This window comes from Propithecus coquereli, unplaced genomic scaffold, assembly GCF_000956105.1.
Source record: "Propithecus coquereli isolate 6110/MARCELLA unplaced genomic scaffold, Pcoq_1.0 Scaffold3, whole genome shotgun sequence".
Classification (NCBI taxonomy): Eukaryota; Metazoa; Chordata; class Mammalia; order Primates; family Indriidae; genus Propithecus; species Propithecus coquereli.
In genome coordinates this window covers 2,062,316-2,077,766 of record NW_012148618.1, presented here as the reverse complement: position 1 = coordinate 2,077,766, position 15,451 = coordinate 2,062,316, and the positions used below count along the sequence as shown (strand labels likewise).

The following is a 15,451-nucleotide window of genomic DNA, read 5'->3' as shown; positions in this document are numbered from 1 at the left end:
AATTTTGGTAATATATTTTATTTAACCTAATATAACCAAGGTATTGTCATTTCAGCATGTATTTAATATAAAAAATTATTGAGATATTTTACATTTGTTTTTTCATACAAAGTCGTCAAAATCCTGTGTGAGTTTTACACCTACAGCACATCCCAATTCAGAGTAGCCACATTGCAAGTGCTCAAGAGCCACACTCAGCTCCTGGCTGTAGTGTCCCATAGCAGAGCAGGGGGCCCAGCCAGCATGAAAAAGAACCAGATGGAATAGAACATAAAATAACAGTTTGTATCATACATAGTAAGGCTAAGAATTGTTTTAGGAGACTTATTTAAGTGATTTCCTACACACTTATATATTAATAGATACACATACACTGAGTCTTACAGATTGAAAGCCACTGGTCTGCTGGTTTTTCATTTTTAACTGTAGGGGAAATGTTCATCCCCATTAAGCATGGAAGGCTTTTTTTGGTAGGATGGAGCTGAGGGTCATTCAGATACTTACACAATTATGAACACCTTTTCCTTTTTTTTCCAGACCCCAGTGTTTCCCAAAGTGTGTTCTGTGAAAAATTAAACACAGCCATGCTCCAGGGGGAAAATTCTGCTTAATATTTATTGAGATGACAGCATAGATTCACAACTTAAAATTAATTGCATAGTGGCATGAGAGAACTTTCTGGGCTGTGGAAATGTTCTATATCTTGAATAAATTGTACACACTTAAATTCTTTTCATTTTATTGTGTGTCAAGTATAACTAAATATTTAAAAGTTAAATGCAGGTTTCCAGGAGCCACCCTAGACAGTCTGATATAACGGGGGCTTTCATACTTTTTAAATGTCAATCACTTTAAGAAAGACATTTTTCTACAGTTCCCAATACGCTCATAAGAAAACAAAAGTTTCAAGAAACCAGGCTTACCCTTAACATTTGCCATACACCATTCTATTCTATTCTATCCGATCCTATTCTATTTTATTCTTTCATTAAAAAAGTGCTAGTACTGATTACAGATTAAACTCCTTGTTCTACTACTTTCCCTTCTTCACTACTGAGCTTGACTAGTCTTAAAAAAAAAGAGTGCTAGTAAAATCCACTAAGCTGACCCATCAAAGTGTCAAAACCCACATTTTGGAAAATACTGTATAGAGTCAATGGTTTGCTTGATGGGTGTTGTGGGAGGGTTACGTGGGGGCTATTGAGAGGAAAACACCAAATGTCTTCATTTTTAAGAAACACCCCAGATGATTCTGGTGCAGAATCGTTGTGAGATCTTGCCTGTTGCATTTCTTGGGAGAAGGTACAGGAGCTCCACTTGCTTTCTAAGAGAAGAAAAGATGGGGTGGGGGCATGTCTTTGGGGAAGCAAAGGCACTGGCCTGGCAACCTAGAGGAAAGCAGCAGCAGCCAGGCGGACACTCCCAGATGGAAGGGAGAATGATGGCTGGGAGGGGACCATTCTGGACTGACTCAGAACTCATGTCGTGACTCTGACTTACTACCACAGTATGGAAGGAGGGGACTTATGCTGGTCTCAGTGTACTTTTGAGAGATTTCGGGCTTCCTACTGGTATCCCTAATGCCCAGATGGACACAGGGACAATCAAAAGAGAGGGCATTGGTGGTGGCCGCGACTCTAAAGTGAAGTTGAAAGTATTGGAGTTCCTGTGGAAGGGCAGGGGAGTCTGGTGGCCTCCTCTGTAGCATGCACTTAGATGGCACAGGAAGCACTGGGCAGCTCTTTGCTATGGTGGCTGACACAGCTACTAAATCTCCACTATTAAACAGCAGGTCTTTTAGCTCTTAACCTCAGGAAAATGCTAGATTGGTTTTCATTGAGAAAGTTGAGAAAAACTATCTGTTCAGAAATGTTCTTGATTTTTTTTCTGTATGTGGAGATGGGTGAGGAAGGCTGACCTGGAGACATGATTCACTAGGCAGGGAAAGAGAACAACTGGGTTCTCTTGTAACATTTCCCACAGATTAGCTGTGGCAATTCAATCAAATTGTCTTTTGGTGCCAGCTTTACCAAAAATTGAATATACGAGATGGAATATGACTATCTTTGATTTCTAGTGAGCACTATAATGGGTGAATTGGATGAAGTATAAGCACTTGGAGCCTCACTAACTTTTAGGAAATAAATAAGCATTTTCCTTCTTAGGGTTCAGAGAAGATGTGCATTGAAGTTGTCTCCCTGGCCTTCTACCCAGAGGCCGAAGTGATGTCTGATGAGAACGTAAAACAGGTGTACGTGGAGTACAAATTCTATGACCTACCCTTGTCAGAGACAGAGACTCCAGTATCCCTGAGGAAACCGAGGCCAGGAGAAGAAATTCACTTCCATTTTAGCAAGGGTGAGGCTTCCTGTGTGGCCGGTGGGGAGAGGTGGGTGACAAACATTTATACTGAGGGTCAGAACTATGCTGGATTTTTGTTGATGGGGTAGATCCAACCATTTTATTTTATAATTTTGTTTATCAAATTCTATATAAATATAGTTAAAAATATCAGATGGGCCTAAAAAGATTTTAAAATTAAGCAGTGCTTTGCTCTACCTCTTCTTCACAATCTCTTCCCCACCCACAGCCCCTGCCTCAGTCTACCATAGCCACTTTTAACTTTTCCAGCTGTTTCTTCTAGTATTTTCCTCCATATCTAGAAACACATGGCTTTTAGTGCTGGGAAATTTTATCGTATTTCACATTTAATAATTATGTCCCCAATATTTTCTCATTTTCTTAGTAGAATGTTGGATCTTCTAAATTTATCCTCTAATTTTCTTATCATTTTCCTCTTATAATTCTACCTCTGTTTTTTTCTTTCTGTCTTGAGAGATTTCCTTAATTTTATCTTCCATGGACTGAATATTTATTTTTAATTTCTAAGAGCTCTTTCTTTCTTTTTCTTTCATATCCTATCCTTGTATCATACAAAATAGAAGTTTATTTCTCACTTATGTAAAACAAGTCTAGAGATGGCTGAGGTCATGTGATTACCATTGGGGATCCAAATCCCTATCTTGCCTTCCATCATCCTAGTGCCTGCCTTCCATCTTTTTGGTTGCCCCAAGTTTCTTATTGGCTCCTGGGGAAAAGAATGCCTCCACCTGAGCCTTTTAAGCAGTCTTCACAAAGGTTTCACACAACATAATGACCAGAAGTTAATCAGATAGCCATTATTTAGATAAGATGGAAAATGGAAAATGCAGGCTAGTTTATTTGAGGCTGCAGCATTCCCATATAAAAATGAAGAGATCTCTCAGGGCAAATTTATTTTTTTAAAAAATTGAGGAGGAAGCAGAGAATAAATGTTGAGATAGGTACTTTTACTTGAACCTACCACAAAACCCAAATCTCCAGGTGGCCCTATAGAATCAGTGTCCTGGAATTCTTCCAGCTGTGGAGTGGTGGGAACACATTTATTTTGGCATATGGCAGAACAGCTTTCAATATAGATTATAATGTTTCCTTTGTATCAGGGGATGACAAATTTTTCTTTTGTCAGATAGTAAATAATTTAGGCTTTATGGGCCATACAGTCTCTGTCACAACTATTCAATTCTCCCATTGTAGTTTGAAAGCGGCGATAGACAGTATGTTGGCATGGTTGTGTTCAATAAAACTTTATTTACAAAAACAGGCAGGCAGCCCATAGGCCCTAGTTTGCCCACCTCTGCTTTATATCACTGCCCAAATGACAAAGGTATTTGATTTTTTGCTCTTTTCTTTTACCCTTAATACAGTGATAGACCTGGACCCACGGGAGCAACAAGGCCGAAGGCAATTTCTGTTTACCATGCTGAATGGACAAGATCCTGAGCAAGGATGGTAAGCATCCGCTTTTTATTTTGAAAGAAAGGAGATTTCAGAAAGGAATTCAGAAATTTGAGTTTGGTTTTGTGCTGATGCTGAATATTTTAAAAACTTCTTTCAAGTTAATTTACTTTTAGTGAATTTCCCATCTACCTAATTTATATTAATATGTTTGTGACTACTTGACTAAATTATTTGATCTCATAGGTTTAGTTCATTTCTCACCTCTGCTGGACCCTGATGGGCACATTTTTTTTGTGGCAACAACTCACTTGAATATTGACAGTGACCAAATGGAATGAACAAAATGCTATGATATTCAAAGATAATTTGATTCATTTCTCACACACGCAGTACTATTGCTAGCTTACCAAACAGTATGCCCTTATAATGTTAATTTTTATATTCAGATTTTTAAAATTGTTTCTTTACAGGACTATTTTGATTTTGATATAACTAAGGAAATTCTAGGTCTCCTTTAAAGTTCTAAAAAAGTTTATTTTCCTTGTTATTCCTATAATCTGAGAAGGCCTCCTTTTAAGCATTCTCAGATTAAATGCGTGGGACATGCTTTACTAAAAAAATTATTTGTTGTTTAGTTGAAATTTAAATTTAAGTGGGCATATGGTTGTGGTTTGCTTTTTAAACTCTAGCAACCCTGCCTCTTCTGTATGTGTATGGGTAAGAAATGATACGGAGCTGGTGTTTTAATCTTTTGCTTCCCCCTCACCCCCACTGTTCCTAGAATTCTCTCTTCCTTTATTCTCTTACAATGTTAATCTTTTTCTACTCAATTTTAGATTTCAATTGATTTTACCTTTGACTTTCTTTTTGCCAGTGTGGTATTGCAGACAGGACACTGGCTTTGTAATCAGGCAGGCCTGGTTTTGAATCCTGACTCTTTCACTTATTATCACTGTGATCTTTGTGATATTACTTAGTTTGAAGGCTCCTGTGAGAATAAAACTGCGATAACATAGTTTACGTAAAGCACTTGGTATTGTGCCTAGCATATAGTAATTTCAGTTACCATCCCTTTCCTGGGAAAATTGAGGTGAGGGAGGAGCCAGCATTAGCCTTTGCATTGTGAAGTTCTCAGTAATGATACAGAAACATAATCACAACTGAATATTGCTTAATGGGCTGAGAATGTATCCTTTTCAGTAATTCCTTCTTTTCAGGTTAATCGGGTTTAGTTGTGCTTTTAAGAGCTTGAATTTTTAGTCCTATTCCTGCTTCCTTAGCACTCTATTTAGCCACCGATATTTGCTTTTAAAAAATTAATAGAAATATGAAGAGTCCAGAATAGGAAAATCCAGAGAGAAAGAGAGTAGATTAGTGGTTGCCAGGAGCTGGGGAAGAGGAGAATGGGGAATGATTGTTTAATCAGTGCAGGTTTCTTTTTTAGAGTGATGATATGTTCTGGAATTAGTGGTGATGGTTGCACAACATTGTGCTTATACCAAAAAACACTGAATGGTATACTTGAAAATGGTTAAAATTGTGAATTTTATGTTACATGACTTTTATCTAAAAAAATTTAATAGGATTGTTATAAATTGTACCAGTTTCTAGAATCCAATATCATTTGCTAGCTAAGTCAACATAATACTAATTGTCATAGACTAGACTGCTCACTGCTTTTGGGGCACTGTACTGCATGCTTTATAGCATTGTCTTTCAAGACTCACAACTCTAAGGAATACACTTTACATACTTGTTTTGCAATTCTGTATTCCTTCTGCTTCCTTTACTCTGCTCTGGCTTGATACCCAGCTTTTATTCAGAAATTTAAAACCTCTCCTAACTGCCATAATCCTGGGTATTTTATGCAACACTTTCACTGCCCATATAAAAATATTTCAACAAAATTGTAAACCATCTTATAATTATATCTTGACAGTTTTGAGACAACTTAATCAACTGCATTATCGCAAGTGTCTTAGTTCCTTCTTCTAAAGGCCTGTCGGTACTTAAATTATACTGATTCCTCACTTTTTTGCTTGTTATTGTCTTGTAAAATGGAGGCAAGGGAAAGGTGATTCAGAGTGTTAACAGAAAAAAAGCCAAATTCTGTAAAATAATTTTTTTTTTTTTTTGAGACAGAGTCTTACTCTGTTGCCCCCGCTAGAGTGCCATGGCATCAGCCTAGCTCACAGCAACCTCAAACTCCTGGGCTCAAGCGATCCTCCTGCCTCAGCCTCCCTAGTAGCTGGTACTACAGGCATGCACCACCATGCCTGGCTAATTTTTTCTATATATGTATTTTTAGTTGTCCAGATAATTTCTTTCTGTTTTTTTAGTAGAGACAGGGTCTCGCTCTTGCTCAGGCTGGTCTCGAACTCCTGACCTGGAATGATCCACCCGCCTCGGCCTCCCAGAGTGCTAGGATTACAGGCATGAACCACCGCGCCCGGCCGTAAAATAATTTTAAAGAGATTTATTCTGGGCCAAATTTGAGGACCATGACCCGGAGCCACACCCAAGAAGCCTTGAGCAAGTGGGCTGGTGTTGCTCGGTTACAGTTTGGTTTTATACTGTAGTGGAAAATTCCACTGCCAGGGCTCTACCCCATTGTCTTTCCTAAGCAGCTATAAAGCTCTTGCAACAACAACTAGTAAGGTGAGATAAGACAGGAAGACATTCCACAGGAACTCTGTACCAGGAACTAAGGTTGCTCCGGACCCTGCCTCCACTAAAGAACGATCTCATTGTAACTATGCTTCTTCACTCATTAACTGTGCCCCAAACAAAATGTATAAAAGACTGATACATTCTTTATTCGGGGCTCAGAATTTGGGAGAAAAAATCTCCCTCTGAGCCCGCCAGCGTATATAAACCTGTTTTGCCAATATTTCTATGTGCGTCTCGATCTGTTCCTGGTCAACTCTGCCGTAACAATGCATTTCAGGGAGACAGTGGTTCCAGATAAAGTGATAAATCAATAGGTGGAAGGCATACATTGGTTTGGCCTGAAAAGGTGGGCCATCTGAAAGGGGAGTGGTGCTTACAGGTTATAGGTGGGTTTGAAGACTCTTTGACTTACAATTGGTTAGAGATATGAAGCTTTGTCTAAAGGCTTGGAATATTTTAAGATAAGGAGCTGTTTATCACAGACAAGCCACCAGACATATATTTGCTGTGTAAATTGAGGACCTGCAGGTTTGTCTTGCATACCCTTAGGCCTGTTAAAGGATTACAAAGGATGCCTCCAAGAAGGGAGGGGGGCATGATGAGGCCTGTCTGACCTCCCTCCTCGTGGCAGGCAATTTAGTTTTAGGATATCCCCTTGGCCAAGCTGGGGTCCATTCAGTCAGCCCGTGGGGGGTGAGTAAGATTTTATTTTAGTTCACAAGAGGAAACACAGTATTATTTATGATTACTTTTATCTTTATTTTATTTTTAAAGCATAAGGGTATTAGCAGTGCCAAATTAAATGGAATTTTTCTTTTCTTTTTAGTTTAAAGTTTACAGTCGTAAGTGATCCTATGGATGAAGAGAAGAAAGAATGTCAAGAAGTAGGATATGCATACCTTGAACTGTGGCAGATACTGGAATCAGGAAGAGATATTCTAGGGCAAGAGCTAGATAGTGAGTAATAAATTTTTGTGCTTCTCAGTTCCATTTACCTCCATGGAAATCATCCTAATAATGAGTACTTTTCCTGTTTTACCTTCAATACATAATTATCACCGTGAAATTGATGAGACACAAACTGGATTGAAATCTTACCCCTATAGCTATATTTATTTCTGGATCAAGCATGAAAGCATTCAGTTGTATATTTTAGCTCCCATATACAACTAGACTCTGTTTTTGAATCTCTAATGTTTGAGATAGGGAATTTTTTAAAAAACAAGATCTTTTCATTTCAATCAAATTTAAACATCTGAATTTCTGACCTCTCTTGAGCATAAAAGGTTTGTAAAGGCAGCCGATCCTCCTTCTCTGTTGATGTGTTATCATGCACTCTACAAACACCAAGTCCCTTCTCTTTCCTTACATTCATTGGTCACCATGTCTTAGACATTCTACTGGTATCTTGACTACATCCCCACTACTGTAATTGTTTTCTAAACTGGTCTCCCTAACACTGGTTTCTGCCACCCCATTTCCGTCTACTACAGTGAATGTTTCTACATAATAAATTTAATTATTGCATTCTTCTTCAATCCTTCTACAGTTTGCTATAGATCAGCATGCTTTAAAAATATTTGCATTTAAATGCCTTTAGAATGTATCCTTTTCAGTAATCCCTTCTTTTCAGGTTAATCAGGTTGAGCTGTGCTTTTAAGACCTTGATTTTTCAGTCCTATTCCTGCTCCCTTAACACTGGTCTGTCTAGTCCTCACTGCTCCCATAACCTTACATACCTGGGACTTTACCTATCTTATCTGCTAGGCTCTATTGGGCATTTAAAATTATCCACTAGACCAGTGTTTCATCAACCCATTAGTGGATGGTGAAATTAAATTAGCCAAGTCACAAGAATTTGAAAAAAGCAAACCAAAACTGTGGAAAAGAAAATATCAGTACATTGCACATACTGTTTTGTGAAACTTGTTTTATGTACAGTTGTTTAATGAATCATCATATAAAATTGTTCTTACTGATCATAACAAAAATTTTTTGAGAAATACTTCTCAGACCGAGTGTTAAAAAGTTCAAATTTTAGACAAGATTCATTATATTCCTCTAGTATCTTTCCAGCTGATCTTGATAGTTATTTAACCTCTCTGTGCCTGTTTCTTCAACTCTAAAATGGGGATAATAGCTGTCTCTATCCCCTAGGATTGTTGTGAAGACTAAGGGAGCACTTAAGTAAGGGATGAAGGGAGGATTAAGGGCTTAGGACAGAGCCTGGCACGTGGCAAGTGATGTTACCTGTGCCAGCCATTTTCCAACTCACTCTCAATTTCTACTTCTGTTCCCACCCCTAAACATGCCATGCTCTTCCTGACCTCCATGCCCTTTATACATAAGGAAAACCACCTTAAGCTTTCTCTAGTGACTTCAAAATCCCCAAAGCCAATGAATGCTTCTCAATTTTTATTTTTAATCATCAAAAAAATTTAAAGTGATTTCCTCATTATGGCCTCCCTTCCACCCAGGCTTTAACCATGTTGGTCTGATTTTAGAATTAAAACTCTGCTTCCTAGCCCTATAGCTACCTTCTCCCTTAACACTTTAAAACTCAGCTCCCTGGCCGGGCGCGGTGGCTCACGCCTGTAATCCTAGCACTCTGGGAGGCCGAGGCGGGCGGATCCTTTGAGCTCAGGAGTTCGAAACCAGCCTGAGCAAGAGCGAGACCCCCCGTCTCTACTAAAATAGAAAGAAATTAATCGGACAACTAAAAATATATAGAAAAAATTAGCCGGGCATGGTGGCGCATGCCTGTAGTACCAGCTATTCGGGAGGCTGAGGCAGGAGGATCGCTTGAGCCCAGGAGTTTGAGGTTGCTGTGAGCTAGGCTGACGCCATGGCACTCTAGCCCGGGCAACACAGTGAGACTGTCTCAAAAAAAAAAAAACAAACAAAAACTCAGCTCCCTGAAATTCTTGCTGAGTGATCAGTCCACAATATTGTTTTTTTTTTTAATCTCCTACTCTTCCATTAAGATCATTTACATTCCAAGCACTTTACTGAATCTGTTACCAGTTTTTCTAACTGCCAAATTCAATTGGTTTTATTACTCATCTTTACTTGAACTTTCTAAACCTCAGTATGTTGCTCATTCCCCTTTTTAAACTCTGTTCTCCCCTGACTTTTAGGACATTATGACTCCCCATCACTCTCTGGGTGGTCCTGTTTCCTTTGCAGGTTTCCTTTTCCTGTCTATTCCTTTAAATGTGGGATTCTCCTAATTCAATCCTTGGTCTTTTTTTTTATTCCCCTCCACATACCCTCTTCCTGTGTGATTGCATCCACTCTCAGGCTTTTAATTATAGTCTAGATACCATCGCAAATCTAGGTTTCTAGACCAGATTTTTATTTTTATTTATTTATTTTTTTTGAGACAGAGTCTTACTCTGTTGCCCAGGCTAGAGTGCCGTGGTGTCAGCCTAGCTCACAGCAACCTCAAACTTCTGGGCTCAAGCGATCCTTCTGCCTCAGCCTCCCGGGTAGCTGGGACTACAGGCATGTGCCACCATGCCCGGCTAATTTTTTCTACATAGTTTTAGTTGTCCAGCCAATTTCTTTCTATTTTTTTAAGTAGAGACGGGGTCTCGCTCTTGCTCAGGCTGGTCTTGAACTCCTGAGCTCAAACTATCCACCCGCTTCGGCCCCCCAGAGTGCTAGGATTACAGGCGTGAGCCACCGCACCCGGCTAGACCAGATTTTTAATACAATCTAGACTTACAACAGACTAATAGATATCACTACTTGTATGTCCCGTTGGTACCTCAAACTCCCCTGATGACAACTTTGTACCGTGTATTCTTACCCACTGTTCATCTTGTTATCCAAATTAGAACAGTCATCCAACCTATTCCAACCTTATTCCAATCTATTCCTCACTCCCAACAATCACAAAATTCTAACTTTACCTCTTAAATGTTTTGAATTTGTCCCCACCTCTCCATCCCTGCTGTTAAACTTCAGACCTTCATTCCCCCATGGAATTACCGCAATAGCCTTATAACTACTCTCCTGGTTTACCTGTGCTCCCTTTGAATGTATTCTCCAATAATGGAGTCACCTTTCTAAAACCCACATAGAAAGCCACTTCTAGTATCTTCAGTTAAAAATGAATTTCTGGCAGTTTCCCACACTCATCATATTCTTGTATCTTGGCATATGCTTAAAGTATCTTTACTTTTTTAAAGACTTAGCTGATGAATTTATCTCCAGAAACCCTCTTCCAATTTCTCCATTCTGGTGTAGGTACCCCTTTGTGTCCCCAAAGTGCCACGAGCTTTCCTTACGGCATCTACACAATACATTGTAATGACCCTGTATTCCTTTCTCTTTCACTAAACTCAGTCCCCTTATGAAATGGCCCAGTAACGTCGTTTAGTATCACCAGCATCTAACCCAACAAATACCAGGTATTAAAGTGCTTAATTGGAAGATGCTGTTGTCTGACACTATTCTTTTCCTTTCCCAACAGTTGTTAGCCCTGAAGACCAGGCTACCCCAATAGGAAGGCTGAAGGTTTCCCTTCAAGCAGCTGCTGCCCTCCACGCTATTTACAAGGAGATGACTGAGGATTTGTTTTCATGAAGGAACAAGTGCTATTCCATTCCAAAATCTCTGAGGAAAACATAGTAAAAAGTCTCTTATAAAGTAACTTGCTATACCATGAATTTGGTTTGCTGTGATGTCTAGTATGTCTGAACCTAATGATGAAAGTTTATTTTTGTAAGACTAGCTGGATAAAGGCACTTTTCTCTAACACCTTAGTGCTTTACCAGGTTAGAAGCAGGCTGGCTTTCAGGAACTGGAGAACAGTCAAAAAAGGTGAATTTATAAAAACAAAACAACAACAAAAAAAACCCACAGTTTATTTAGCTTTTAGTTCTTCCAAAATTGAAAATATCAAGTCCTACTGCTAAAGAGAAAAAACAAACAAACATAAAATCCAAGACCCCTCCCCCCCTCTTCTTTTAAAGTCACGGAACATGGAAGGAAATGCAGTGGGACAGGTGGGCGCAGAGAACCAGAAGGGGAGGGTGGCAAGTAAACTCCCCAAATACTTAAAAAGCTGTTCAACAGAAACTGTGATAAATACAGGACAATGCAAGACAAGTAAAAATAAGGAGCAGCAGTGATGAGAGGCTGTGTTGTAGATATGGCCTCCCTTCCTCTTCTCTTTTCTCATCAGGGTATTCTAGGCCCAAAGCATGACTTGCCCCTTCCAGATCTAATGTTGACTCCTTTGAGCCTTCCTCTAGATTTCACTAGAAGCAGTATATGAGGCACAACCATTCTTCCTTAGATATATCAGGAAAAAAAAAAAGACAGTGATAATTTTGCCTTATATCATTGTACCATGTGTGACTTTGTAAGGAGAAATAACCGAGCCAGGGAGTGTCACTGTTTCTTATGTCTTCCAAAGCAGCAGAAATACCTCAGAATCTGCATGTGTCAAGAAAACAGGAAAACTCAGACGAAGGCACTAGCCCAAACTGCCTCACTAGCTCAAGTTGTCTGGTTTATCACAACCATTAGCAAATTCCAAGAACCTTGAGTATTGCCAAGAGAAAACTTAAAGAGACGTGAGGAAGGTCATGGCAGTAGGGTAGGATGGAGGATTGAATCTGCTGGTCAAGAACCATGGTACAGGTAGATAAGGGTCACTTTGTACCATTGTCTTGGAAATATAGCTTTGACACACCAAAAAATAAGATGTCAGAAGCCATCGATGTCCTGGCAGAAGGTGACAGGAAGAGAGAGGAATGAAATGGTATTTATTAACAGTGGGAGCCTCGGCCCGTCTTCAAGAACACCTCCTCCCTTGCCATCCGAATGGGGCCATTGGCACGTGTCCTGGTGGGCCTGGAATTCCCCGAGTAGATTGGTCCACACAAATGGCCCCCTAAACCCAAAAACACAAATGGCAAAACTTCAAAAGAAAACAAAAGGAAAAATACAGTTTCTATGTCATGTAAAATTTTCAGGGATTGGCTGGAGGAAGAATGGAGCTCAGGGCCAAAGTTCAGAAGTTACTTCCTTTTTTTCTTGGGGGGTGCAGAGCTGTGTCTGGAACCGCGGTTAGAGCCACGGCCTGAACTGTGCACAGATGCCTTCCTCTTCCGGCTCATACTTCGACTCTGTTCTTCTTCTTCCTCATAACGACTTTCACGGTCCGCTAAATAGAAGAAAGAGGCATTATTAGTTAATTGTAGGTTAGCTTTAGGTACCTAGTATTGCTGGAAGAATGTACTTCGGAGTCAGAGTGGAATTTTAATCTTTACTCAGTCACTTACTAGTTGTGAGATCTTGGACAAATATTTAAATTTTTCTGAGCCCTGGTTTATTTATAAAAGGAATAAGGATTAAATAAAGTAACCTATGAAAAGTACCTATCACAATGCTTTGGACACAGTAGATAATAAATATTTTCTTTTCATCTTTAACTTATATTTGGAATTTGGTTTCAGAATAACTAGATTAGCATCATAAAGACATTCCTGGCCAGTGGTGGCTCACACCTGTAATCCCAGTACTCTGGGAGGCTGAGGTGGGAGGATCGCTTGACCTCAGGAGTTTGAGACCAGCCTGAGTAATAGTGAGACGCTGTCTTTACTAAAAATAGAAAAAATTAGCCGGGCATGGTGGCGTGTACCTCTAGTCCCAGCTACTCGGGAGGCTGAGGCAGGAGCCCAGGAGTTTGAGGTTGCTGTGAGCTAGGCTGATGTCACAGCATTCTAGCCTGGGCAACAGAGCGAGACTGTCTCAAAGAAAAAAAAAAAAGATATTCCTAACCTGGAAGAGGCCCAGAAAGTTAGACTATTAAAGGATGCAGATTTGGAAACTAAATAGGCAAATTCTGGATTCTTACATGACTATGTGGCTATCATGGCCATGGGCACACTGGGGGCTTGGGCAGATGAAAAAAGCATCCAGTTAGGCAGAGTCATGCCCACTGGAAAGTGTGAACACATTGCAGACCTCGTTTTCTTTTTGTTCAATGAAGTTGTAGCTATGGCTCCAAATCAGTTTCATAGTGTTCCTTTGTTACTCTCATTAGGCTACTACAGACTACCACTTCAAAATACTGAAATATGTTAGAAATTTGTATGTAAATAAATAAGTAAAATAAACAAAAACAACAAAATTTTTTTTAACCTTTTCGGGCTTCTTCCTCCAGTTCATCCCAATCCTTTCCACTCTCTTCTTCGCTGCCCAATGATTCCTTAGAATAGTCTGGAATAAAATTAATTAAGCATTAGTCCTTATGCAGGAATGGAATGAAATGACAGAATTCTTCCTTTCTAAAAAAAACTTCTCAGAAATCACATCAGATTAGGAAGCCATGACAAACTCTTCCCTATAAAGACTAACCTGATTCTTCTGCTTCTGAAGAATAATCTTCATCACTGTCCTCCTCTTCCTCTTCATAGTCATCTTCTGAAGGATTAAAAGTCTCATCTTCAATTTCAGACTCTGAATCCCCTTCCTCAGCATCACTCCCCTGGTGAGTTAGAAAGAACATAATACTATTTATTGTTTTTATTTTTTTTATGTTCACCTTATCAACTTAAAACATTAATTCAACCCATTTTTAACAAAAACAAAAAACCTGAGTGACCAGGGGATAAAATGACTTGTCTAAAATTATTGGTAAGGTGCCATTATTAGATACCTTAAACATCTAATTCATATTTCTCAAAGGCTCACTACATCCTTTCTTACCTAGGTAAATTAACAACAGAAAGACCCTTTATAATAATGCATTATGCAGAAGTGGGAGGACCGTTTTTTAAAAAATAATTTTTTTCTCCATTTTCACTTCAATGGATTAGAAAATAGTTTTTGTAAAATGTCCTCAAAATCTTTTTTCCAAATACAAAGAAAACTCACTGAGGAACAGTTTTTTATAATTTCAAAGAAATCTTACGACTAGCTATCAATGCCCAGTGAATTTATCGTTCACCTGTGAAACTAATTTGGAGAAACAATAATACCATGTTGTGTTGAGAGCTTCTCTCAGTTGGTCTGGTCCCCTATGTACTATATATGTGCCATTCTCCTAACTGTCCAAATGACAGCAGGCAACACTGTGTACCAGAAAAGAAACCCCACACTCACGCACCTCACCCTCAGGCTCCAGGAAAGACCAGCCACCTTGTTCAAAGAAGCCTTCAGGATCATCAACAATGGTCTTCATGATTTTAGTCCAGTTGAGGGACTGTACTCCTTCTGTGTACTTTAGGTCACAGGAACTGAGAGAAATGATATTACAAAGTCAAAACCAATCTTCTGTATTTTCTGCAAATGTCCAGTGTCATCTTGCTCATTAGCATCCCTGAAAAGCAGATAATCTTTTCCTAAATATATGAGAGCAGATATTCCCCTCCCTCTCTTCCATTTTCTTCCTTAAGCACCAATTTCCCTGTTTATCACTTAGTCTCCCCTCATATTCACCCATGCTTTTCCCGCTCTCTCGCTGATTCCAATCTTATTTGCAAGTCTTAACTCACAACCACTTCGGTGATTCTTAATTTACAGCTTTGATCACTCATACTACTATAATTATTAATAAGAAACAGAAAGAATTTTCACAGGCCCCAGCCTTCCCTCCTCAACCTTCCATTGCTTTGCTATGTCTTGTTTATTTGATGCAAGGTCTTATTTGAAGGTAGGGATGAATTTTTTTTTAAGATACCTAAAGTGTACTGTATTTGGAAGATGCTCAAATGACTTTCTCTTATTCAATTCAACTAGAAAAATTGTTTTTTCCTTGGGGCCACGGTGTTTTATTACAAAAACAGAACAAAAACTTCAAAAACAAAATGATCCTTTCTAATTTAATGAAAAATTTATTTTTGGCCGGGTGCGGTCGCTCACGCCTGTAATCCTAGCACTCTGGGAGGCTGAGGCGGGTGGATTGTTTGAGCTCAGGAGTTCGAGACCAGCCTGAGCAAGAGTGAGACCCCGTCTCTACTAAAAGTAGAAAGAAATTAGCTGG

At 39.3% G+C, this 15,451-nt stretch overlaps 2 protein-coding genes across 3 annotated transcripts in view; one reads left to right on the top strand and one right to left on the bottom strand.

The window, feature by feature from the left end:
* Nucleotides 1-11,123, top strand: part of RPGRIP1 (retinitis pigmentosa GTPase regulator interacting protein 1) — a 42,035-nt gene extending 30,912 nt beyond the window's left edge. Inside the window, exons 10-13 of one of the 2 annotated variants that reach the window (XM_012649442.1) lie at nucleotides 2,166-2,358; nucleotides 3,747-3,831; nucleotides 7,277-7,407; nucleotides 10,928-11,123. In XM_012649442.1, coding sequence (XP_012504896.1) covers nucleotides 2,166-2,358; nucleotides 3,747-3,831; nucleotides 7,277-7,407; nucleotides 10,928-11,040 — 522 coding nt within the window. In that variant the 3' untranslated portion in view covers nucleotides 11,041-11,123. The remainder of the gene's footprint in view (nucleotides 1-2,165; nucleotides 2,359-3,746; nucleotides 3,832-7,276; nucleotides 7,408-10,927) is intronic. The other variant, XM_012649441.1, reaches the window with a different exon arrangement.
* Nucleotides 11,124-11,287: 164 nt separating this feature from the next.
* SUPT16H (suppressor of Ty 16 homolog (S. cerevisiae)) overlaps nucleotides 11,288-15,451 on the bottom strand; it is a 36,063-nt gene continuing 31,899 nt past the window's right edge. Inside the window, exons 23-26 of the mRNA XM_012649440.1 lie at nucleotides 14,576-14,705; nucleotides 13,825-13,954; nucleotides 13,609-13,686; nucleotides 11,288-12,628 (exon numbers count right to left, since the gene is read on the bottom strand). Coding sequence (XP_012504894.1) covers nucleotides 12,483-12,628; nucleotides 13,609-13,686; nucleotides 13,825-13,954; nucleotides 14,576-14,705 — 484 coding nt within the window. The 3' untranslated portion in view covers nucleotides 11,288-12,482. The remainder of the gene's footprint in view (nucleotides 12,629-13,608; nucleotides 13,687-13,824; nucleotides 13,955-14,575; nucleotides 14,706-15,451) is intronic.